An 18,021-nucleotide genomic window follows, 5' to 3' on the forward strand; every position below is an offset into this window, starting at 1 on the left:
TGTTTTGTTTGCTCTGTGGTTACTGTCAAGAAGACTTTATTAAGTGACAGATTCACTGTCACTGACGTTTTGCTTTTGAAATTATTTTCCTAATCAAATCAATAAAGCGAACGAAAAGCAAGTTGCACATTGAGAAGATGTCGCTGGCTAAAATATTTTCAGTGTCCTCCAGAGGTAATGTTTATCTACTACTTTACCCGTTGTTTTATTCTCAACCTTTAAAAATAAGCTTTTACTGTTACGCAATTTTTGTTTATAACCTAAACATCATATTTACCAGCTGATGAGTACTATTAATAAATTAAATTTACGACGTATATTCTTAAATTTCAAGTTTTTGGATTTTTTCTTGTTGGCGCAAAGTCACAATCATCGCATTCTCTATTTATGTTGCCATAGTATTGTTTGCATTTGTAGTTCGGGCTTCTGGAGCGAGTAGTCTGGTGGTAAGACATGCCCAATATAGTACCCCAGCTCAGGAGGGCAAGACGGAGAAAGTTTACCCGCCAACTTCGCCAGGCTACAAATATGTGAATGCTGAGGATCCTAATATGACCATGAAGGCTCTAACAGACCGGGCTGCACAAACCTTATTCTGGACAGAACTAGCAAGAGGATTTGCTGTTACACTGGCTCATATTTTCAAGGTAGGTTTCAAGAAAATTTATTTTAATTAGTTTCTAGAACAACTTCAAATGGTGAAATTCCCAACATTAAGGGTCTGATTTTTACTATCATTTTAAAATACAACCAAAGACTACATTAAGATCAGACATGTTCAACAAATGTCACCTCATTATTGTTGAGGTTTGTACCATTGCAGTACCAGCCAGCATTGTTTCATGATATTTGGATGCAATAATTTCAGGAACCAGCCACAATCAACTATCCATTTGAGAAGGGACCTCTGTCACCTCGGTTCAGAGGAGAGCATGCGCTCCGCCGTTACCCCTCTGGTGAGGAAAGGTGTATTGCCTGCAAGCTCTGCGAAGCTATCTGCCCAGCCCAAGTGAGTGTATCATTTTCCTATTATGTATTTAAGTTTTTATTTCCAAATATTATTATTATGTGAGAGAAATTAGGTCTGTTGCACCAAATTGTGGATTTGAATTATCTTTTTGTAGAGGCATTGGCTAGTCCAAGTCCTTTTATCTTGCTTTTCAATGAAACCTACATGAGTGATGTACATGGCCAAAATTCATGAATATATATTTCACTATTACTTGTACATCGTCAGTGGCCTCTAATATCTATGATAGATGATTGAAACAGCAGCACTTGCTTTGACAACATGGGCTATTTATACAGGAGGCCTATACTTCATAGTTATGTGTCATGAAGAAAACTCACAATTTAAAAACTTCTCTCTTATGCCTCTTATTTTAATTTATGAATTATATTTTATTTACTTACTCTCGTTTTATTTAATCCAGGCTATCACAATTGAGGCCGAAGAGCGTAAGGACGGCTCACGACGAACCACGCGCTACGACATCGACATGACCAAGTGCATCTACTGTGGCTTCTGCCAGGTATCATTGTTATGATTATTTGTATTTTTGATATATTTTCTTAACTTGGATTTTATAGAAGTGATGGAAGGCCTTTACCTTAATTTACAAGGGCCCTACTGCCACATTTTTTTAAATATTATTGGGATGTGAAAAACAGATAGGGCTCTATGCCGTGTTTCGCGCATTTCGGTGTTTCGCATCTCACTTCCATGACCATAATTATATTACTTTAATTGGCAGACCCTCATTTTATGTCGGGCTTAAATCCCGGTTAAAGGTTGTGTTATAAAGTGATATAATTTACTTCTGAATTTAGTTCAAGTATTCGTCCATCATCATTGGCCTAGCCTTTTCCCAACTATGTCGGGGTCGGCTACCAGTCTAACCGGTTTCAGCTTAGTACTAGTGTTTTACAAGGAGCGACTGCCTATCTGACCTCCTCAACCCAGTTACCTGGGCGACACGATACCCCTTGGTTAGACTGGTTGTCAGACTTTTCAAGCTTCTGACTACCTGTAACGACTGTCAAAGATGTAAGAATAACAGCCGGGACCCACAATTTAACGTGCCTTCCGAAACACGGAGGAACTCCTTATGACAAAGATGGTCACCCATCTACGGACCAACCGCGTCAAGCATAGCTTAACCTGTGATCGAATCACTTATGCGGTTATAGCACAGCCACGAGCTCCACAAGTATCCGTCCATACCTTAAAAAAAAATTATTCAAAAAATCAGCTTTAAATTCTTGTCGTCTTATATTTGAGTTTAACTTAGGTAATCACAAATTTGTTTTTAATTTTATAGGAGGCGTGTCCCGTCGATGCGATCGTCGAAGGACCCAACTTCGAGTTCTCGACGGAAACTCACGAGGAACTGCTTTACAACAAGGAGAAGCTTCTATCGAACGGCGACAAGTGGGAGAGCGAGATAGCATCTAACATCAGAGCCGACCATCTTTACCGCTAATTATATTATTCTTTCCGTTAGTGTAAATAGCGCGTCAGAGACCTATTTTGAGCTATCTATCAACAAATATGTTGATTGTTCGCTGTGATACCATCTTACTAACTTTTTAGGCAACACTTGAAATTGGGGAGCCAAGACGCAACAACTTGCGGTGGCAATGGCCACGGTTCTGCTATAAGAAAATGAAAACTATAAATAATGAAAATTGTAACATTGGAGTAATCATGTAAAGGCAAGATAGCACAAAATAGGCCTTAGATATAGAATATTAAATTAAATTGTTTTTATGATAAATAAATCAATGTCATCTCAGTTGATTGATTCTTTTATTTGTCAAAAATACATATTATAACATTTGGAATATCACATAAACACTATCTTATTCTGATTACAATAATGATTTCCATTTTATAAGTTAAGTATGTCCGCATTGACGAGTTTATAAGTCCTTCTATTGTTCTTATTATAAATTCTTGTGTAAAGTAAAATAAATTGCTTACCTGTACCATGAGATACATAAAAAAACATAATAGAGGTCATTAAACTAGATTCAAGTAAGTAAAGAGGTAGGTAAGAACATCTGAGAGACAAGAGAAAAAGAAAATACTTATTTTTTTTAAACTTACATTACTGTATGTCAAAGGCAACCATCAAATAACTCTCTGGTTGGGAAAAAACTTATATGATTCATAATTTCAGTCCAAAAGTAATAAAAGCAACTCTTTTTCAAATTTCTTAAAATAAAAATGTAAATAAGTAATATTTTCTTACTTAATCAAATTAAAACATTCTCAGCCTTATTATACTAGGAACTATCCAAATTATAGGTTAATGTGTAGCTTGGTTGTATATTGTTCATCAGTAAAGCGTGCACTTAATCATAGTGTAAAAAAATATAGTATTTGGAACTCTAAGTAAACAATACATTAAATTAAACCTTATTGACTTCATATAAAGACACTTTTACAATAACATGAAGTGAGCATGAATAATATCAGACCCGTATCTGTGTTATAAGCTCAAGGATTGTTGCCGGTTCGGAAGTGAGATGGCGCAATATGCTGCGCTTAACGGCATCCCACTTCTACAACTGCGACAGTCTTACTTTAATATGCAGAAAACCCGATTCTAGTTTGTATGATTACCTCCAAGTATTTTGTATGAATATCGCTCTAAATCTTCTTTAACAGAGTCAAGTCCTTTGTCCGCATCAATTGTAAGCACTTCACAGCCCACATCCGGTGAACTCAACCAGATTTCATATGCTTCATGTACCTAAAAGCAGAAGAATATTGTAAAGCAAGAAATAAGGTGCTCAATAAGTTTGGTAGATTAACAAGCTAGGAAATATTATTAAATGATGTAACGGTTTAATCACGCGTATTTATCGGTGTAGCCCGACTAGTTTCGGACCCAACCGGAGTCCTTAATCATGAGCAGACGCGGCGGGATCGCGAGGAGAACTCGCGATAAATACGCGTGAGTAAACCGTTACATCATTTAATAATGAATCAGTCTCACGATAGTTATTATAAAAATAAAGCTAGGAAATACTTTACGGCCAGGAACAGAGTTTGGATTCATAAACTGCCAAATATGTTTGAAAAGTTTTTATAACACACCTAAATAATTTTTAGTAAGCTACTTTACTCCCCAGTCTTAACAAGAAGTTGTGGTCTATACTATTCAGGTATTTCAGAATCATATAGATTTCTATAGGCTTTGGTTGCTGACAGTAGTATAAAAAACAAATCAAACCATCCCACATTATTTTCAAATAAATTAATAACTCTAACATACATCTTCTGGCTATACATGTGAGTTGCTTTACCTTAGAAGAAGAATGAATTTGTATTTGTTCAATGTATCATATGACACATCTTATGGCGGTCAGCACTGATCAACTACAGCACTTTCTACATAAAATAATAAAGATAGGCACTCACTTGTTTTAAATACTCTAAAGGTACTTCAGACTCTTCAGCCCTGCCACGCTGCACCATTCTCTGCCAGACTATTTCTGGAGTTGTTTTTAAATATACTGTAACAGAAAAAATATAACTAAACTACCAAGCAAGATATGTTAGAAACATTACTCATAACAAAACCACATGGGAGCATAAATGCATGCAAACAAAATGTATACCAGAACATGTTAAAGCTCAAACGACTAAGGAAGAAATATATGGAAATAATTAGAACTGCAAAAAAAGATTGTGATATCTGTACTTTTTACTGTAAGACCTACTTTGTTGGCAGATGGAACCACAGACAAAAACTATAACTGAGAGCATCATACCAATAAGGTCCAGGCTAACATCAAGGGACTTCTCAGTGTAGTCATACCAAGCTAACAGTGTTTGGTATTCTGCATCCTGAAGGAAGTTCTGCTTCTTAGCATTCTCCACAAAACAGTGCCTACTGTTTTGTACAGATCTAAAAATTAATGGATGATCGGTATTAGCTCTATTCTAACACATTGGCAAATAGTAAATTAAAAAGAAAGATATATTAAATAATTTTTATTTATGGTTGTTGTATAGGAATATGTTCACAAACAATAGGTGTTCACTATAGATGAATTTCATTAATCTATTGTTAATTAGAGTAGATATTAATCTGGATGATCTTCATCCAGTTGCGCATCATGTATTTAATTATGTCTTTCTTAGAGCTATGTTAATAATAGTCATATTTTAAATTCACCTTTCAAACATTTTCACAGTAATATCAGGATTGCTTGGTGGGCTGGTCTGTATTTTTAAGCGAGTGAGATGTACATAGTGCTGGAATGGAAACGTCCATTTGTTCATATCACTGTAGACCAAACCGAGTAGGTTGTGACCGCTAACATTACGCCATTCATTCAAAGGCTCCTGGAAAAAATATGTCAATATGATAAATTTACACACATTAACAATATTCATACTTGCATATATATGCTTATTTTACAAGTAACTTACCCCATGCTTTTCAACATTAGGATACTTGTCGAAGAAATTGATGCAAGTCGACTTTCCGGAGCCAATATTTCCTTCAATAGATACCCGAAAAGGCCTTTTATTTACCGTGCGGGCCGCCACAGCAAAAGACTTAATATTCGACATGTTTGAAAGATTTACGGTAACTTTTTTACACTTGATTTTGTTATGTATTCTCCTCTTAGTCCTCTTAACCCTATTCACAGCACGCCATGTTTATAAACAAACAAATTTTATCGCACGATATTTAGTTACTTTATTTTTCTAACTTTTTAAGGCCGAGTTAATAGAAATACGCTGAGAAACTAAACATCTAACAACGCAACGACAATTTGTGCAATTTTATTAAATAATAGCAGCCAGCAGTCACCCTTTGGCGAATGGCGCCAAAATATTATGACGTTTCGTCGGTTTCCTCTGTCAGATCTGACATTTACAATGTGGTTTAGGAATAGGTTCAGCCCTATTCCTAAACCACATTGTAAATGTCAATGTACCTTAATTTTATTCTTGATATAAATCATTTTTTATCATATTATTGATTAGGTTTCCATTAGAATTTCACGAGTTTAATTTGTTTTTATTGTAACATTTGATGCTGTGATGAAGGTATCAAGAAATAGTTTTGAGGCCAAAAACCTTAAGACGAAATTCAGTTCAGTTCAAAAGTCTTTATTTCTCTCATATAACATTAAATTACTAAATTACGTGCCCCGCCCACAAAACCGTTTAAACGGTTTGACTGCGGGTACTAATAATACGCGGAGGTAGGGTACATTATTTTTCCACCCGTAATAATGAATTTAAAAGATTATTTTTTAGAGTTAACAAATTCGCATAAATTATAGTAACTATGAAAGTAGAATCTGTTGGTATACAGTAGCTACCTAAGCAACTTTGTTCTAAAGAAACTTGTAGCGAATTAAACCACTCGATTATAGACATTATTATGATATCTTAAATAAATAAGACCCTCAAATTGAAATCTGGCTGCATCGCGCCAGCCCTTACCTTTCGACACATTTAAAAAACCGTATTCCGTTGTTCGCGGGAAACCAATCATTGCAAAATATGAAGATTGACAGTTAATTAAAAATTCGTATCGTGAATGGTGTGCGGACTAATTTATAGTCTGCCAAAGAGAAATTAATTGCACACTACTCGTGAAATCTCAAATCGAAGCAGTATCTGAAGCTAACATTAATTAGTGCAATTTTGAAGCAACGCCGCCGGTTATTTCGATTTGATATTTTAAGTAGAAAATTGATTTATTTATGTGGCTTCTCATAATAAAACCAAAGCCTACTTAAATCTTTAAGTAGGTGTATGCCATACCGCAAACGGTTAATTTAATTTTGTCCTTAAGTATTTTGTTTTGATAGTAGAACTATGGTAGGTAACACTAGGAAGTACAATACTCAATAAAATATGAAGTTGAGTTGAAATAGTTTCTTTTAAATTTCTGTTCTTTATCAATGTGACATGAATTCTTATTTATGTTTCACTGTACCCAACTTTGTAATGAAGTCGCTTAAAAGAAGGAATTTCATACTTGTGTCGCACGGGGTTTCAAAAACACCCAGGCTCAGGATAAGCATTCGTTGATTCCAAAAATTCTTGTTCTGATCGGGGATCGAACCCACGACACGACACGCGCTGTGGGTTGGGCAAGTGTTAAAGATATTAAAATAATATAAAAAAAAATTGACCAGGTACTTTGAAAAAAAATACGTTGTAAAATGGTGGCAGCGTGCTATGCTGTACTTTGCTGTGCTTTGCTGCGCCGTTTCTTGTTCACAGCTAGATCATACATGAGGCGGCGGGGTGTGGGAAAAGCAAGCTGCTGTGTATTAGTAATTTTTTGAGGTTCAAAAAGTACTACTATGTCGTCTAAGATGAATAAGAGATTTGAATTTCAGAAGTAAAATTGACTGAATTCCACTGCTAGTCAAAATCTACATATTTTAACGAATACTTCATGAACAACGTTCACTTTTCATAATTACTCAAGTAATTAATATATAATAATCCAAATTCATTTAAGTATAACAGCACAAGGCTCATTATTTAAATGGAATAATGAAGGCATTGTCTGTGCCATTACTGTATACAGTAACAGGCAAGTTCCGCGCCTCTGGGCTTGACGCGAGTCTATTGTCTCTGTTTCATACTTCGTTGCACCGCGGATGAGTGTGGGGATCCGTGAACAGTTTATGAAAGCTTTTTTATTTGCGTAATTTATTATTGCTAGTCTTTTTTTTTAATTACGCAAACATTGTTATATTATTTTTAATGGACTAAAGGAACCTTTTAGGTAGGTAAAGGTAATTAATTTGAAGTTAAAAGTTTTTTTTCTTAAGTATTGGAATGTTATGAATCAAGGTAAACTGTTTCGGTTATGTAAAAATGGACGCTTTTACCCACTGAAAGCTCATTAGGACTTATTCGGCAGATAGTTAAAGTATCTTTGTTTGGTTATTCCTCTTTCTGATGCAGACGGGTAATATACCTCATCTAAATGACTACAGACCCTCTAGAAATTACGAGAGCTCATTCTTTTCCATGTTTTTCGTAACAAGCGCTAAAAATAGGATCCTTTACAATACCTATCCAGTTTTTTTGGGCTGAATAGCTCCAGACATTTCATTATAAAACACACAATGGTTATTTGTATTGTGGATAAGTAATGTTCGGTTACAAACTTCATTGTCTGAGGTTTACCTAACACTTTATTTGATTAGGTTCATTTCTGTATTGATATTGTTTAGCTTCTAGGAAATCGGATAGTGATTTGGTTCTTATTCTATGTTGTTAGCTTCTGTTATTACCTACACTATCAGCTGATTGACGCATTTTGCAGTTTTGAAACTGCAAAACGTCGCACACAGTGGGTTTGACGTAGTGGCCTCAACCACTCAGCTAAGCGTGCCGATTAAGTTAAGTATGTCATGTATAAAGAACACTTGACAGATTCTACCGACAGCGGCAGCTGCTCCAATCTTACAGTTTACCTGCCTTTCTACCTAAATTTCTCAAGGGTCGAAATTAAAGGAAATTGTATTCTTTTTTAAAACTATATATTTCTTGGTTCAACAATGAGTTGGTATCCGTCTTTGGGCCTTAATATAAAAGCCACAGGTGACAAGCGTGTGGATTGTCTGTCTGTTTTCGTTTGGTAAACACGAAGGAATTTCACCAGGAATACTTTGGCCGCAAGGACTGCAAAGCGGGATCCTGAAAAAAAAAAAACAATACGGCTATATAAGGTAAGTTTATTTCAATATGAGTTTATGCGAAACCAGTTTCATGACAATAGAAAGAGATAAATTCAGACATGAAGACGTCGATCGTTTAAAAAAAAGTACTCATAAGTCTATGGTTAGCGAAACAGGCGGTACAGTCGAAAGCATGTGCCCTTTACTAAAAAAAAAACAATGATCGACGTCAAAAGTTGAAAATTACAATTTTCCATGAGGGGGAAAAAAATTAAAACACAATTTTTGTATTTGTTCATGAATAATATAACAATTTTTAAGAACTTTTTAGTGTCAATGTAAGTGGTGCTTAATTTAATTTTGTGTTGTGGAAGTTTTAATATCATAGCGAGAAGTGTAGTTTCTAGATTTCTTCATAAAATTATATACAGGTAAGCTAGGTCAAATTTTAGTTATTTTTTAATTAATACTTTTATTTGACCTAAATCTTCATCAGTCTTGCGTAAAAAATAATTAAACGAAAAATACAATATGACTATTAAAAGAAATATAATGTATCTACTAATGCATAACTTATAAATTATCAAAAAACAAATTTAAGCCTTCTGTTCGGATGGCTTAATTAAAATAAATTACAATAAACTAAAACAAAATCGGTATAATCATTGACCCTAAAAGCTTTTCTGTTTCATTGCAAAGTGGACGATTTTTTGTAACACCATCTTCTGCAGATAAAAACAAAACAAAACAAAAGCTTGTTAAATATGCATTCCTTACCGATGCAATGTCTCGGTCCGTTACCGAAGGGCATGTATGTGTACGGCACGATCTCAGCCTTCCGTTCCTTTGAGAACCGCTCCGGTTCGCATACGTTCGGATCCGGCCAGTACTTTTCATCTCTGTGTATGGAATATATTGGGAGCCATACGTGAATACCTGCTGGGGCCTAGAATAATACAATTATTTATGATATTGTTTCTATATAGGTACATACATCCGTATCTAGCTCACGCTAAGGAGAGTGTTTTTAGCACCAATGTATTTTGTAAAATCATGTCTGTTGCTATTGTCAAAGTATCTAATATTCTCACTGAAAATCTTCATAACCTCGTATGTATCCAGACACTTAATTCCCATGAGCCAGTCTTAACATTTTCAAGTAAAAATAAATACCTGTATAGTAAACCGGGGATAAAATGCCAATATTGTTTAAACGATAATTCAACCAAAATTTATGCTTCTCATTTACAAAAATGTTAATCAGCAGACTGAAGCAAGCCACCGAAAAATGTAAACAGACATTATCAAAGGTTTCGCTCCCTATTATGTCGTAAACGAGCTATTAACACAGAATAAAGGAATCCTCCAGGGCAATGGTGCTATTACGATGCTAAATTACCTATTATCACGCGCCAATGAAGTTATTACGTACAAAAGTATCGAACTATGTCCTTTGTTAGAGATACTGAAATTAAGTGCTCAAGATTTGCCGGCTGATAGTCTGAGAAATGAAATTAGGTCTATTTATTGGAGGTCTCCGCTTATTGTTGTCTGTGTCAGATGGCACACATTTCTTTGAGACGCGAATTGCGGTCAAAGTGGTAAAAGAAATGTCAAATATCGCCTAAAATTATCTGGTTTTAGTTCGGGATGACTATTCAGCTAAGTAGGGATTTAGCTGATTTCGTTGTTCCTTAAATATACTTTGAAAACTATTCGTATGATAACTATGAGGGAGAACTAAGCACGGCTCTGGCCAATATAGTTTTATTTATTCACGTTACGCGTGATGATAGATCCTTAAACGAAGTACTTACTATGAGTCGATCCTTGCTGCCGGGGTAAGTAGGACCGAAGTCGTACGTCGCCACTGACCGCCTGTCTGCCGAACCAACAAGTGGCCATAGTCTGAGAACCTCTGAAACAAAGGAATAAATAATCTCATCATCATACAATTAATGTAAAACTATAAATTTTGATCAGAGAATGGGTATTTAAAGTTATTTCTACAATAATACAAGCAATTAAGCACCATCTGGTCCATCTGCCAATCCACGTCTTGAAAATTATATATGGCAAGGGCTAGTTTACAATTACGTATTTAACTAAGATTCATAGTCATATTAGCTATGATAACTAGTATGAGACTACGGTGCCCAGCAAAGTAGCCTATTGGGGTTTTGAACAAACATAGATTAAGAAAAAATTGAAGATGCTAAGACATGGTAAAAATCCGCACTTACCATTTACACACATATCCAAGTACTCCAGTCCCTGGACAGCTTCATACAAATCCTCGATTTCTTTTTCTGGAGGCAACTCATCCAGTTCCTCATGCAGTTTCTGTTGCACGCGAGGATTAGTCGCCATTTCGTACAAGAAATAGTAGATCAGGTTGGCGGTTGTATCGTAACCAGCGACGTAGAATAGCACTGCTTGAGCCACTAGGTCGTCGTCTGTGAATTCTAAAGAGATTTTTTTTATTAAATTTAGTATGAGGAACTTTTGGCACAGTAGAGTACTTTTGGTGGATGCTCCAAATATTTTAGATTAAAGTTCTTAACAAGGCCTCTGCATGTTGGACCAGTATCCCGTGTATTATAGTATTTTTTATTATGAGGCGACATGACCCATAGATACGTATAAAGTTATATAAGAATATTAATAGCTAATATTTGTTAATTCTGCGCTTAACTTGACAAAATTCGAACGAAAAATACGAGAGATGGTTGCAAATTAAGTCAAAGACAAAATGAGGTTGCGAATACAACTAAACTGAAATAGTATCAGAATCAATTTGATGAATTCATTAAAACAACAATTACAGTTCAATCTCGCTGAACGAAAGCAAAAACAATGAACCAATTCCCCGTACGATTAATTTGTAAGCATAATACATATTTGTAAGAAACAACACAAGTAAATTACTATGCAGGAACGCTACTCTCGATTCACGGAACAAATATTTTGCGGGGCTTTGAGAAATGGGGTAATCCCGCTACAATTGTGACGTCAGAAACACGTCATAATTAAATTTGGCGTGCGTCTCGTCAATCAAAGTCAGCTGGCGTTGTGCGTGTGTTTTACGAACACCGAACGGTAGGGTAAGTTGTTTCATGGTTATTTTGTTTACAAATCTTTTCATAATTTTGACCTGCATTAATTAAAACAATTTAATTTCTTTAAACTTCTTTCTTGTTTCTTTAAGTCATAGTTGAATCCAGATCTCTATATTTGGATATTCCACAGCGCCATCTAGTTTTAAACTGAAATAAGCTTGTATTACAAGCACGAGCCTACTGGTATACAAACTATACAACAATATAGATAAATTACATCCAGATCCAGGACAAATGTTCGTGCTTATCACTAATGGTTTAGGTTTAGGTAAGAATCGAACCTACGACCTGCGGTGTACCAGTCACTAATATTTATATTTAAGAAACCCATTTTCCAAAATTGCCATAACGTTTTTTATTAAACTTAATCTACCGTGTGTCAGTTCCAGTAAACCGCGAAGAGTAAACAAATTAAAGTTAATCTTACTTTCTGCTGTCTTGGTGTACTCGTTGTTGTTCGCGTCGCCTTCGCTGTCCGACTTCGCTTTGCCTGCACATCAAAATGTATTGTTAATGTTGAAGATTCAACATTCAGAGAATAATGTACATTTTTCCTACGCAAGAACTAGTAATCCACATATTTATTTTTCAGTGTGATTTTAAAATCTCTAAAACTCACGCCGATGCTTATGACATTTTTTTTTTTTGGTTCGTAACGACCAAACCTTTTTCTGACTTGACAGTATCATTAAATTTGTGTACTGTAGTGATAGTGTCAAGTAACGATTTCTCAGAAGGTACTTAAATAAAGGTAACAGAAATGTATGTTACAAACGTACTGTGTATTCTTCGTACAGTTGACTCCATCTCAAAGAGAGCAAGAGACATGTCCCAAGTACCAGGAGCCCATGAATTCGAGGAACTCAAAAGATACGGAATGCATCTATTTCGAGTATATACGAACGACAGTACCTTGAGCAGCGTCGACTAATATCTGTATGAAATCAGGTCTCGGTTGCACTAAGTTCTCTCGACGGGCCTTCAGAGCTGACTTGAATAGCTGGGAGAACTGATCCGCGTCCTTTGTGGGAATGATCTTCACTTTCAAGAACTGAAAACAATCAGATTTTTAACAAAGAAGTCATTTAACACACTACAATATAAAAAATATGGAAATTACATTCCAATCACACATCTCCATGCATTCGAGCTTTTTCTATGAACACTAACGATTGTCGGAAGGTCACCTGGTCAGAAGTCTTTGTCTTGATTGATTTTTGGTTTTTTATTAGTTGTTTTGTTCGTTGATTGAAGTATCAAGCTTAATTCGTATGTACTTTTGAGCATCAAATAGTCTGAAGATCAGTAGAATCAATTGTCTTTTATGGGGGTCCTAAAGGTTACAAACAGAACCCTGTTCGTCGATCCGCCCTTCCATCTGACACAAGGCTGTATCTGAAGAACTTTCGTACTTTCGTGATAGGTGAACAGTTCAAATTTTTACTCGTGATATAACTTAAGCCGCTTTGAAAATCGAGTTGAATCAGCGTATCCATAAAATATGGATGTCCCTTTTTTAGCCTACTTGTACGGCACCCATATTATAGTCCATTTGTGTGACGAGTGTGACTCGCACTTGACCAGTTATTTCATTAGTTTATTCTTTGCAAGTATTCGTTAACTGGCATTCGCCATTTTCTTCGTCTTACCTTCATGACATTCTTCATATTTTCGTACCCAAAAAACTTCATCACTTGTGTGGTATCCTGTACGACTGCTTTCTTGCCCAACCTGAAGATGCAGTTATCCGGGTCTTTAAGAGAGTCAACAGCGAAGCCAAAGGCGCAAGATGCGATGACGTCATTCACATAGGACATAGTGATCTGTAAACCAATGGAATAAATGTGAAATGTTCTTTTTTGCAAATAAATTTTGTACTAGAGATGGTAGAGCCATCTCAACTGTTAAATAGCAATCAAATAAAAAAAATTAAGAAAAAAATAATTGCCAGTGCTTTTATTGCATCCATACGTTGCAGAAAAGTGTTAATATTTTTTTTGTTTTATTTGGAACTTACAGTGTTAATGTCCATGGCTTCAGGCTTAGATATCTTCTCTCGCAAGAAGTTAACGACGGCGCTTGCGCTTTCCGACATCAGCGGCGCCATGCTGCGACAGCGAGCTCCAGAAAACGCGGGAGATAACGATACACGCATTGACCGCCATTTTGAACCTGTCAGTTAAAAAATCATTGGAAATCAGAATCTAGTTAAGGTTAACAATGAAGAAACCGGTCCTCTGTGAACCGGGCTCGCGACGCTGAGGATTCCTTACTAATAGGCTTAAGATAAACAAATCGGTTGGGTGGTAAAATATGTTGCGTAAACATACCGCGTGAATCGATCGTTTTTCTGTATTTTTTATTATAAACGATAAAATAATTAGATAATTTGGGAAAATTTTAAGTGTCCAGCTGTCACGGTTCATGAGACGAATGTTGTTAATGTTTCAAATTAGTCATATTTCTTATATTGATGGTCGTATCTGTACCCATCTGATAGGAAAATAGCGGCGGTACATATACATCTAAGCAAACTACAAAACTTCGTATCAAAACAAATTCATAGAACTCAGTATCTTTGCGAACTTTTAAATGCTGGTTAAACTGAGTTTTGCGATCTAACTAGGTCAAATTAAAGCGAATGTATTCCACAAGTTCTATTGAACATTGTGTAGAGTTGGTATACTATTGCAATTCATGACGGTTCATATATCTATTTGTAGAAGCCATTTCCCCGTATTCATTCGCAAGTTATTCACTATTAATAAAAAACCAAACTAAATTGAAATCACTCATTTTATTCGGACAGACATATACATGAAACTTATTATACCTCTTTTTGCGTCGGGAGTTAAAAATGTTTAAATGTGTTTAAAGTTTTACAAATGAAGTGATACATAGGATCATCGTGCTCTGATTCCAAATTATTTATTACTTTTATGTGTATATCAGTACCTGTTAACATGATAAGGTTGCGTCCAAACAGGGGATCACAGTCGGCGTCAATATGCACGCCTCGGTCCGCGAACGAGTTGAAATCCCGCACCATTATCTGACGAATTAGCTCTGGGTCTCTCGGTATGAGGGTCGGTACCAGGTATTGGTACAGGCCGAAGTACCTGGGAATTAAGTATAGTAAAAATGTAATGTTAAATCAATGTTAAGACGAATGTAGACGGAAAAAATAACTGACTTGATACTTTTGTAGAAAAAAGAAAGTGTCTAAGTATAAATGTGTACAAATTAAGTACGAAATTAATATCTACAGGCTGTGTCTTATTCAAACATTTAGCAGTCCTACTTAAGTCTACTACCGAGAGTCTAACTAAACTATCGAAAACAAAGAGTATTGAATCAAATTCATAAACTTACGTTTAACTCATACGTAGAACAAGTTTTGTGGTATGGCTATAATTATACCAACCTACTTTGTAGTTATTTGTAGATAAGTTGCATAAAACATAATGACAAAAACGATTTGGGTTGAAACGGTGAAACAACGGTATGTGCAACTCTATTCAGGTTAGGAGGTAGTAGATAAATAGAATAAGTTATTTTATTTTGTTACTTATCAACACTATATAACTACTTTCAATGAGCTTAATGCGTTTGATTAAACACATATAATTAAATTTTAATTTACATTAAAATTATCTCTTAATTTTTTACAACTTTCACATAACGCTTTTCTATCGAAGTGTATTATAAGAACTAGATCACTGATAATAATAATTATATATTTCCAAATACATACATATTACAGACAAAAACACTCAGGCACAAAACAAATTATCGTGCTCATCGCACAAAAATTTGTCCTGTGTGAGATTCGAAAATCACGACCTCCAGTATAGGATTATTGATTTTGTGCATAAATTTAAATGTTGGAAACCAAGAATTTTATGTCTGGTTACAGTTATCCAAGTACGGGAGTCTCAGACGGAGTTTCTATTAAAGCAAATCTCGATTGATGTGTGGTAGGCATGCCACAAATTTAATATTTATTATTAATTCAATTTTAGAGAGCAGAAATTTAATCCGAACAAAATTATAAACAATAAAGAAGCTTAAAAGAGTATCAAAAAGAATTTGTAAAAACGAAGTTGTAGGTTCACGGAGGGCTCGTCAAGTTTCCCTTTCTAAAGTGTAAGACAAACAAACTCGTACTTTGAATTATCAAGTAAGTTAGCTTTAAGTTCGCGATCCTACATTAATAATGTAAAATCAGTTTTCAACTATTCCAGTATTTCGCTACACAGCAAAAGCTTTCTCATACAAAGAAGCCGCAAATTCTGTACCATATAACAATGTTTGTTTATACATTATTACAACACTTAATCCAAATAGGCCAGCAGGACAAAGAGATATATTAGAAACATGAACTAGTACTTAAAAATAAAGTGCTATAAATTTACGAAAACCGAGATAAGCAAACTTTTGGTTCAATGAAACGAAAATCCTCAATCAAATGAACTTGATAAAAAAAACCCGAGTGCCTCTAAATCTCCCATCATACTTTGTTTTTATTTACATAAGACCGTTACATCACAAACGTAATAAAAATTGTTTACGAAATTTAACATAAAGTAGAATTGATTACATATTATGCCCGAGAATACTTAAGACAATATAATATCCGTGAGAAAGAACACGGTTATACACTCTAATACTCATCATCCCATTACCTTTGATCTTTGAACGCGTCATATCCAGCCGCTATTGCCTCCACAAAATTTTCCCGCCCCAGAGTGACAGCTGTCAAATTCCCCAAAAACGGAACGGGAGGCAGAGTGCACACACCTCTAGATGAGAAGTATTTCAAACGGTTCCGGGAATAATAGAAGAGGCACGTCACTAGCAACACAATGAACCACCACATCACTGTAATTGTCTATTAATTTTCGGTTAGCGAAATTATTTCAAAAATATAATTTGAGTTCTGCCGGACACGCTGAACTAAGTTCTTAAAGTACTTGAATGCACCGCGCGGTTGCCGTTGTGTTCGTCAACGTACAACATAAATTTATTTTAATAAAAATAAAATAAAAAAAGACGTCCAAACATGGTGGCGCGGTTTTAGTTACCGAACGTTTGGCTATTAGAGCTGACCGGCTTAGAGAAAGTTGTGAATCGTAATGGCCGCATGCTGACATAGCGAATATAAGAGGCTGTTGCATAATACACAGATAGTACGTACGTCACACATTCGGAACTAAGTTTTGTGTGTCACGGCCCAGTTCGGCCACTGAACACTTTAACATGACTTGTAAAACAAAGTTTATTATTGATCTTGCAAAATCAATATTTTGTAGATATTACTGTTTATTCGTGTGTATAATAACGTTTTTTTATTTGTGGAATAAGTATCTGGCCAACTTTCATTCAAGTTTTTTGAAGGTCGTCTTTTGCTTGTGATGGTTACATAAGTGAGCGGTAATGAAACCTCTCGTATCCTCCCACTTATGGCACTGGTTTGTACTTTTTTAGCTGTCTGAGCCGACGACTGTCTGCGCGAAAGTCGTGTAACAAGATAATACTGGACGGATGCAAATATAAGAACAAAACCTCTTTCATATTTTACTCCTGCTACTTTAAATTGCTGCAGCAATATTGCTTTTCTGTATTGCTCAAAAATCATTGACCAATTTTCAGTGAGTGCACTATCTGTTTTAGAGAGCCATTTCACTGATCCTGTGAACATTTAGATTGACCAGAAAGTGCGAGAATGCAGTTTTACGTTTTCGGATATAAAGATAACAATAAAAGCAAGTTAAATTGCACGACCAGTCTCTCGTCATTGTGGTAAAAATAAAAAATAAGTCTGGACTAGGACGTCATAAGTTTTAAAGTTTTTGAAAATACAAAACATAAGTTTTAAAGTTTTTGAAACGAAAATTCGATGGCAAGAAAATACACCAATAAACCTTTAAACAAAAGCATTGAAGCGAAGAAAGTAAACTAAATAAATAAGAGCAGTTTTATCACACAACATGCAATCGTATCCTGACGTTTCCGTGTGCATATCCTTGGATAGTTTATAGAGACAATATCGCAACGCAAAGAAAGAGGACCGTTCTAGTGACATATACCAGTAATAATGCTGTGAGACGGTTCCATCCATGTTTCGAATTGGTATGGGAATTGTCTTGCGCTTCACGATTTCATTGTACCGTTTCGTTAGGCACTTATTCCGATCTGTATTGCAGTGTTCCCGATGGTACGT

General features: G+C 35.4%; 3 protein-coding genes across 3 annotated transcripts; 1 reads left to right on the plus strand and 2 right to left on the minus strand.

The window, feature by feature from the left end:
- The first annotated feature begins 51 nt into the window (after positions 1 to 51).
- On the plus strand, positions 52 to 2,800 carry LOC113494795 (NADH-ubiquinone oxidoreductase subunit 8-like). The gene is made up of 5 exons (XM_026873263.1): positions 52 to 174; positions 418 to 647; positions 869 to 1,009; positions 1,434 to 1,532; positions 2,322 to 2,800. Exons 1-5 carry the CDS (start codon positions 138 to 140, stop codon positions 2,481 to 2,483), a joined length of 669 nt encoding a protein of 222 aa, XP_026729064.1. The 5' UTR covers positions 52 to 137; the 3' UTR covers positions 2,484 to 2,800.
- On the minus strand, positions 2,793 to 5,874 carry LOC113494794 (deoxynucleoside kinase-like). Its single transcript, XM_026873262.1, has 5 exons — positions 5,447 to 5,874; positions 5,190 to 5,359; positions 4,783 to 4,919; positions 4,430 to 4,524; positions 2,793 to 3,758 (listed from the first exon to the last, which is right to left on the minus strand). Exons 1-5 carry the CDS (start codon positions 5,588 to 5,590, stop codon positions 3,612 to 3,614), a joined length of 693 nt encoding a protein of 230 aa, XP_026729063.1. The 5' UTR covers positions 5,591 to 5,874; the 3' UTR covers positions 2,793 to 3,611.
- Positions 5,875 to 8,522: 2,648 nt separating this feature from the next.
- On the minus strand, positions 8,523 to 16,814 carry LOC113495404 (cytochrome P450 9e2-like). The gene is made up of 10 exons (XM_026874109.1): positions 16,484 to 16,814; positions 14,754 to 14,917; positions 13,816 to 13,970; positions 13,448 to 13,621; positions 12,711 to 12,849; positions 12,226 to 12,288; positions 10,923 to 11,144; positions 10,497 to 10,597; positions 9,457 to 9,625; positions 8,523 to 8,698 (listed from the first exon to the last, which is right to left on the minus strand). The coding sequence occupies exons 1-10, from the start codon at positions 16,675 to 16,677 to the stop codon at positions 8,538 to 8,540; spliced, it is 1,542 nt and encodes a 513-aa protein (XP_026729910.1). The 5' UTR covers positions 16,678 to 16,814; the 3' UTR covers positions 8,523 to 8,537.
- Between the last annotated feature and the right edge of the window lie 1,207 nt (positions 16,815 to 18,021).

Source organism: Trichoplusia ni, chromosome 6, assembly GCF_003590095.1.
Source record: "Trichoplusia ni isolate ovarian cell line Hi5 chromosome 6, tn1, whole genome shotgun sequence".
Lineage (NCBI taxonomy): Eukaryota > Metazoa > Arthropoda > Insecta > Lepidoptera > Noctuidae > Trichoplusia > Trichoplusia ni.

Bases quoted from the DNA above. Each gene is read 5' to 3' on its own strand.
- LOC113494794 (XM_026873262.1), bottom strand. From the start codon at position 5,590: ATGTCGAATATTAAGTCTTTTGCTGTGGCGGCCCGCACGGTAAATAAA. The intron at 5,360-5,446 runs GTAAGTTACTTG...TATTTTTTCCAG, and splicing joins CTAATGTTGAAAAGCATGGG to GAGCCTTTGAATGAATGGCG. The intron at 4,525-4,782 runs GTATGATGCTCT...TTTCTGTTACAG, and splicing joins TGTTAGCCTGGACCTTATTG to TATATTTAAAAACAACTCCA.
- LOC113495404 (XM_026874109.1), bottom strand. From the start codon at position 16,677: ATGTGGTGGTTCATTGTGTTGCTAGTGACGTGCCTCTTCTATTATTCC. The intron at 9,626-10,496 runs GTAAGTACTTCG...GTATTATTCTAG, and splicing joins GCAGCAAGGATCGACTCATA to GCCCCAGCAGGTATTCACGT. The intron at 8,699-9,456 runs GTAAGGAATGCA...TTTTTTTTTCAG, and splicing joins CGGACCGAGACATTGCATCG to GATCCCGCTTTGCAGTCCTT.
- LOC113494795 (XM_026873263.1), top strand. From the start codon at position 138: ATGTCGCTGGCTAAAATATTTTCAGTGTCCTCCAGAG. The intron at 1,010-1,433 runs GTGAGTGTATCA...TATTTAATCCAG, and splicing joins AAGCTATCTGCCCAGCCCAA to GCTATCACAATTGAGGCCGA. The intron at 1,533-2,321 runs GTATCATTGTTA...TTAATTTTATAG, and splicing joins TCTACTGTGGCTTCTGCCAG to GAGGCGTGTCCCGTCGATGC.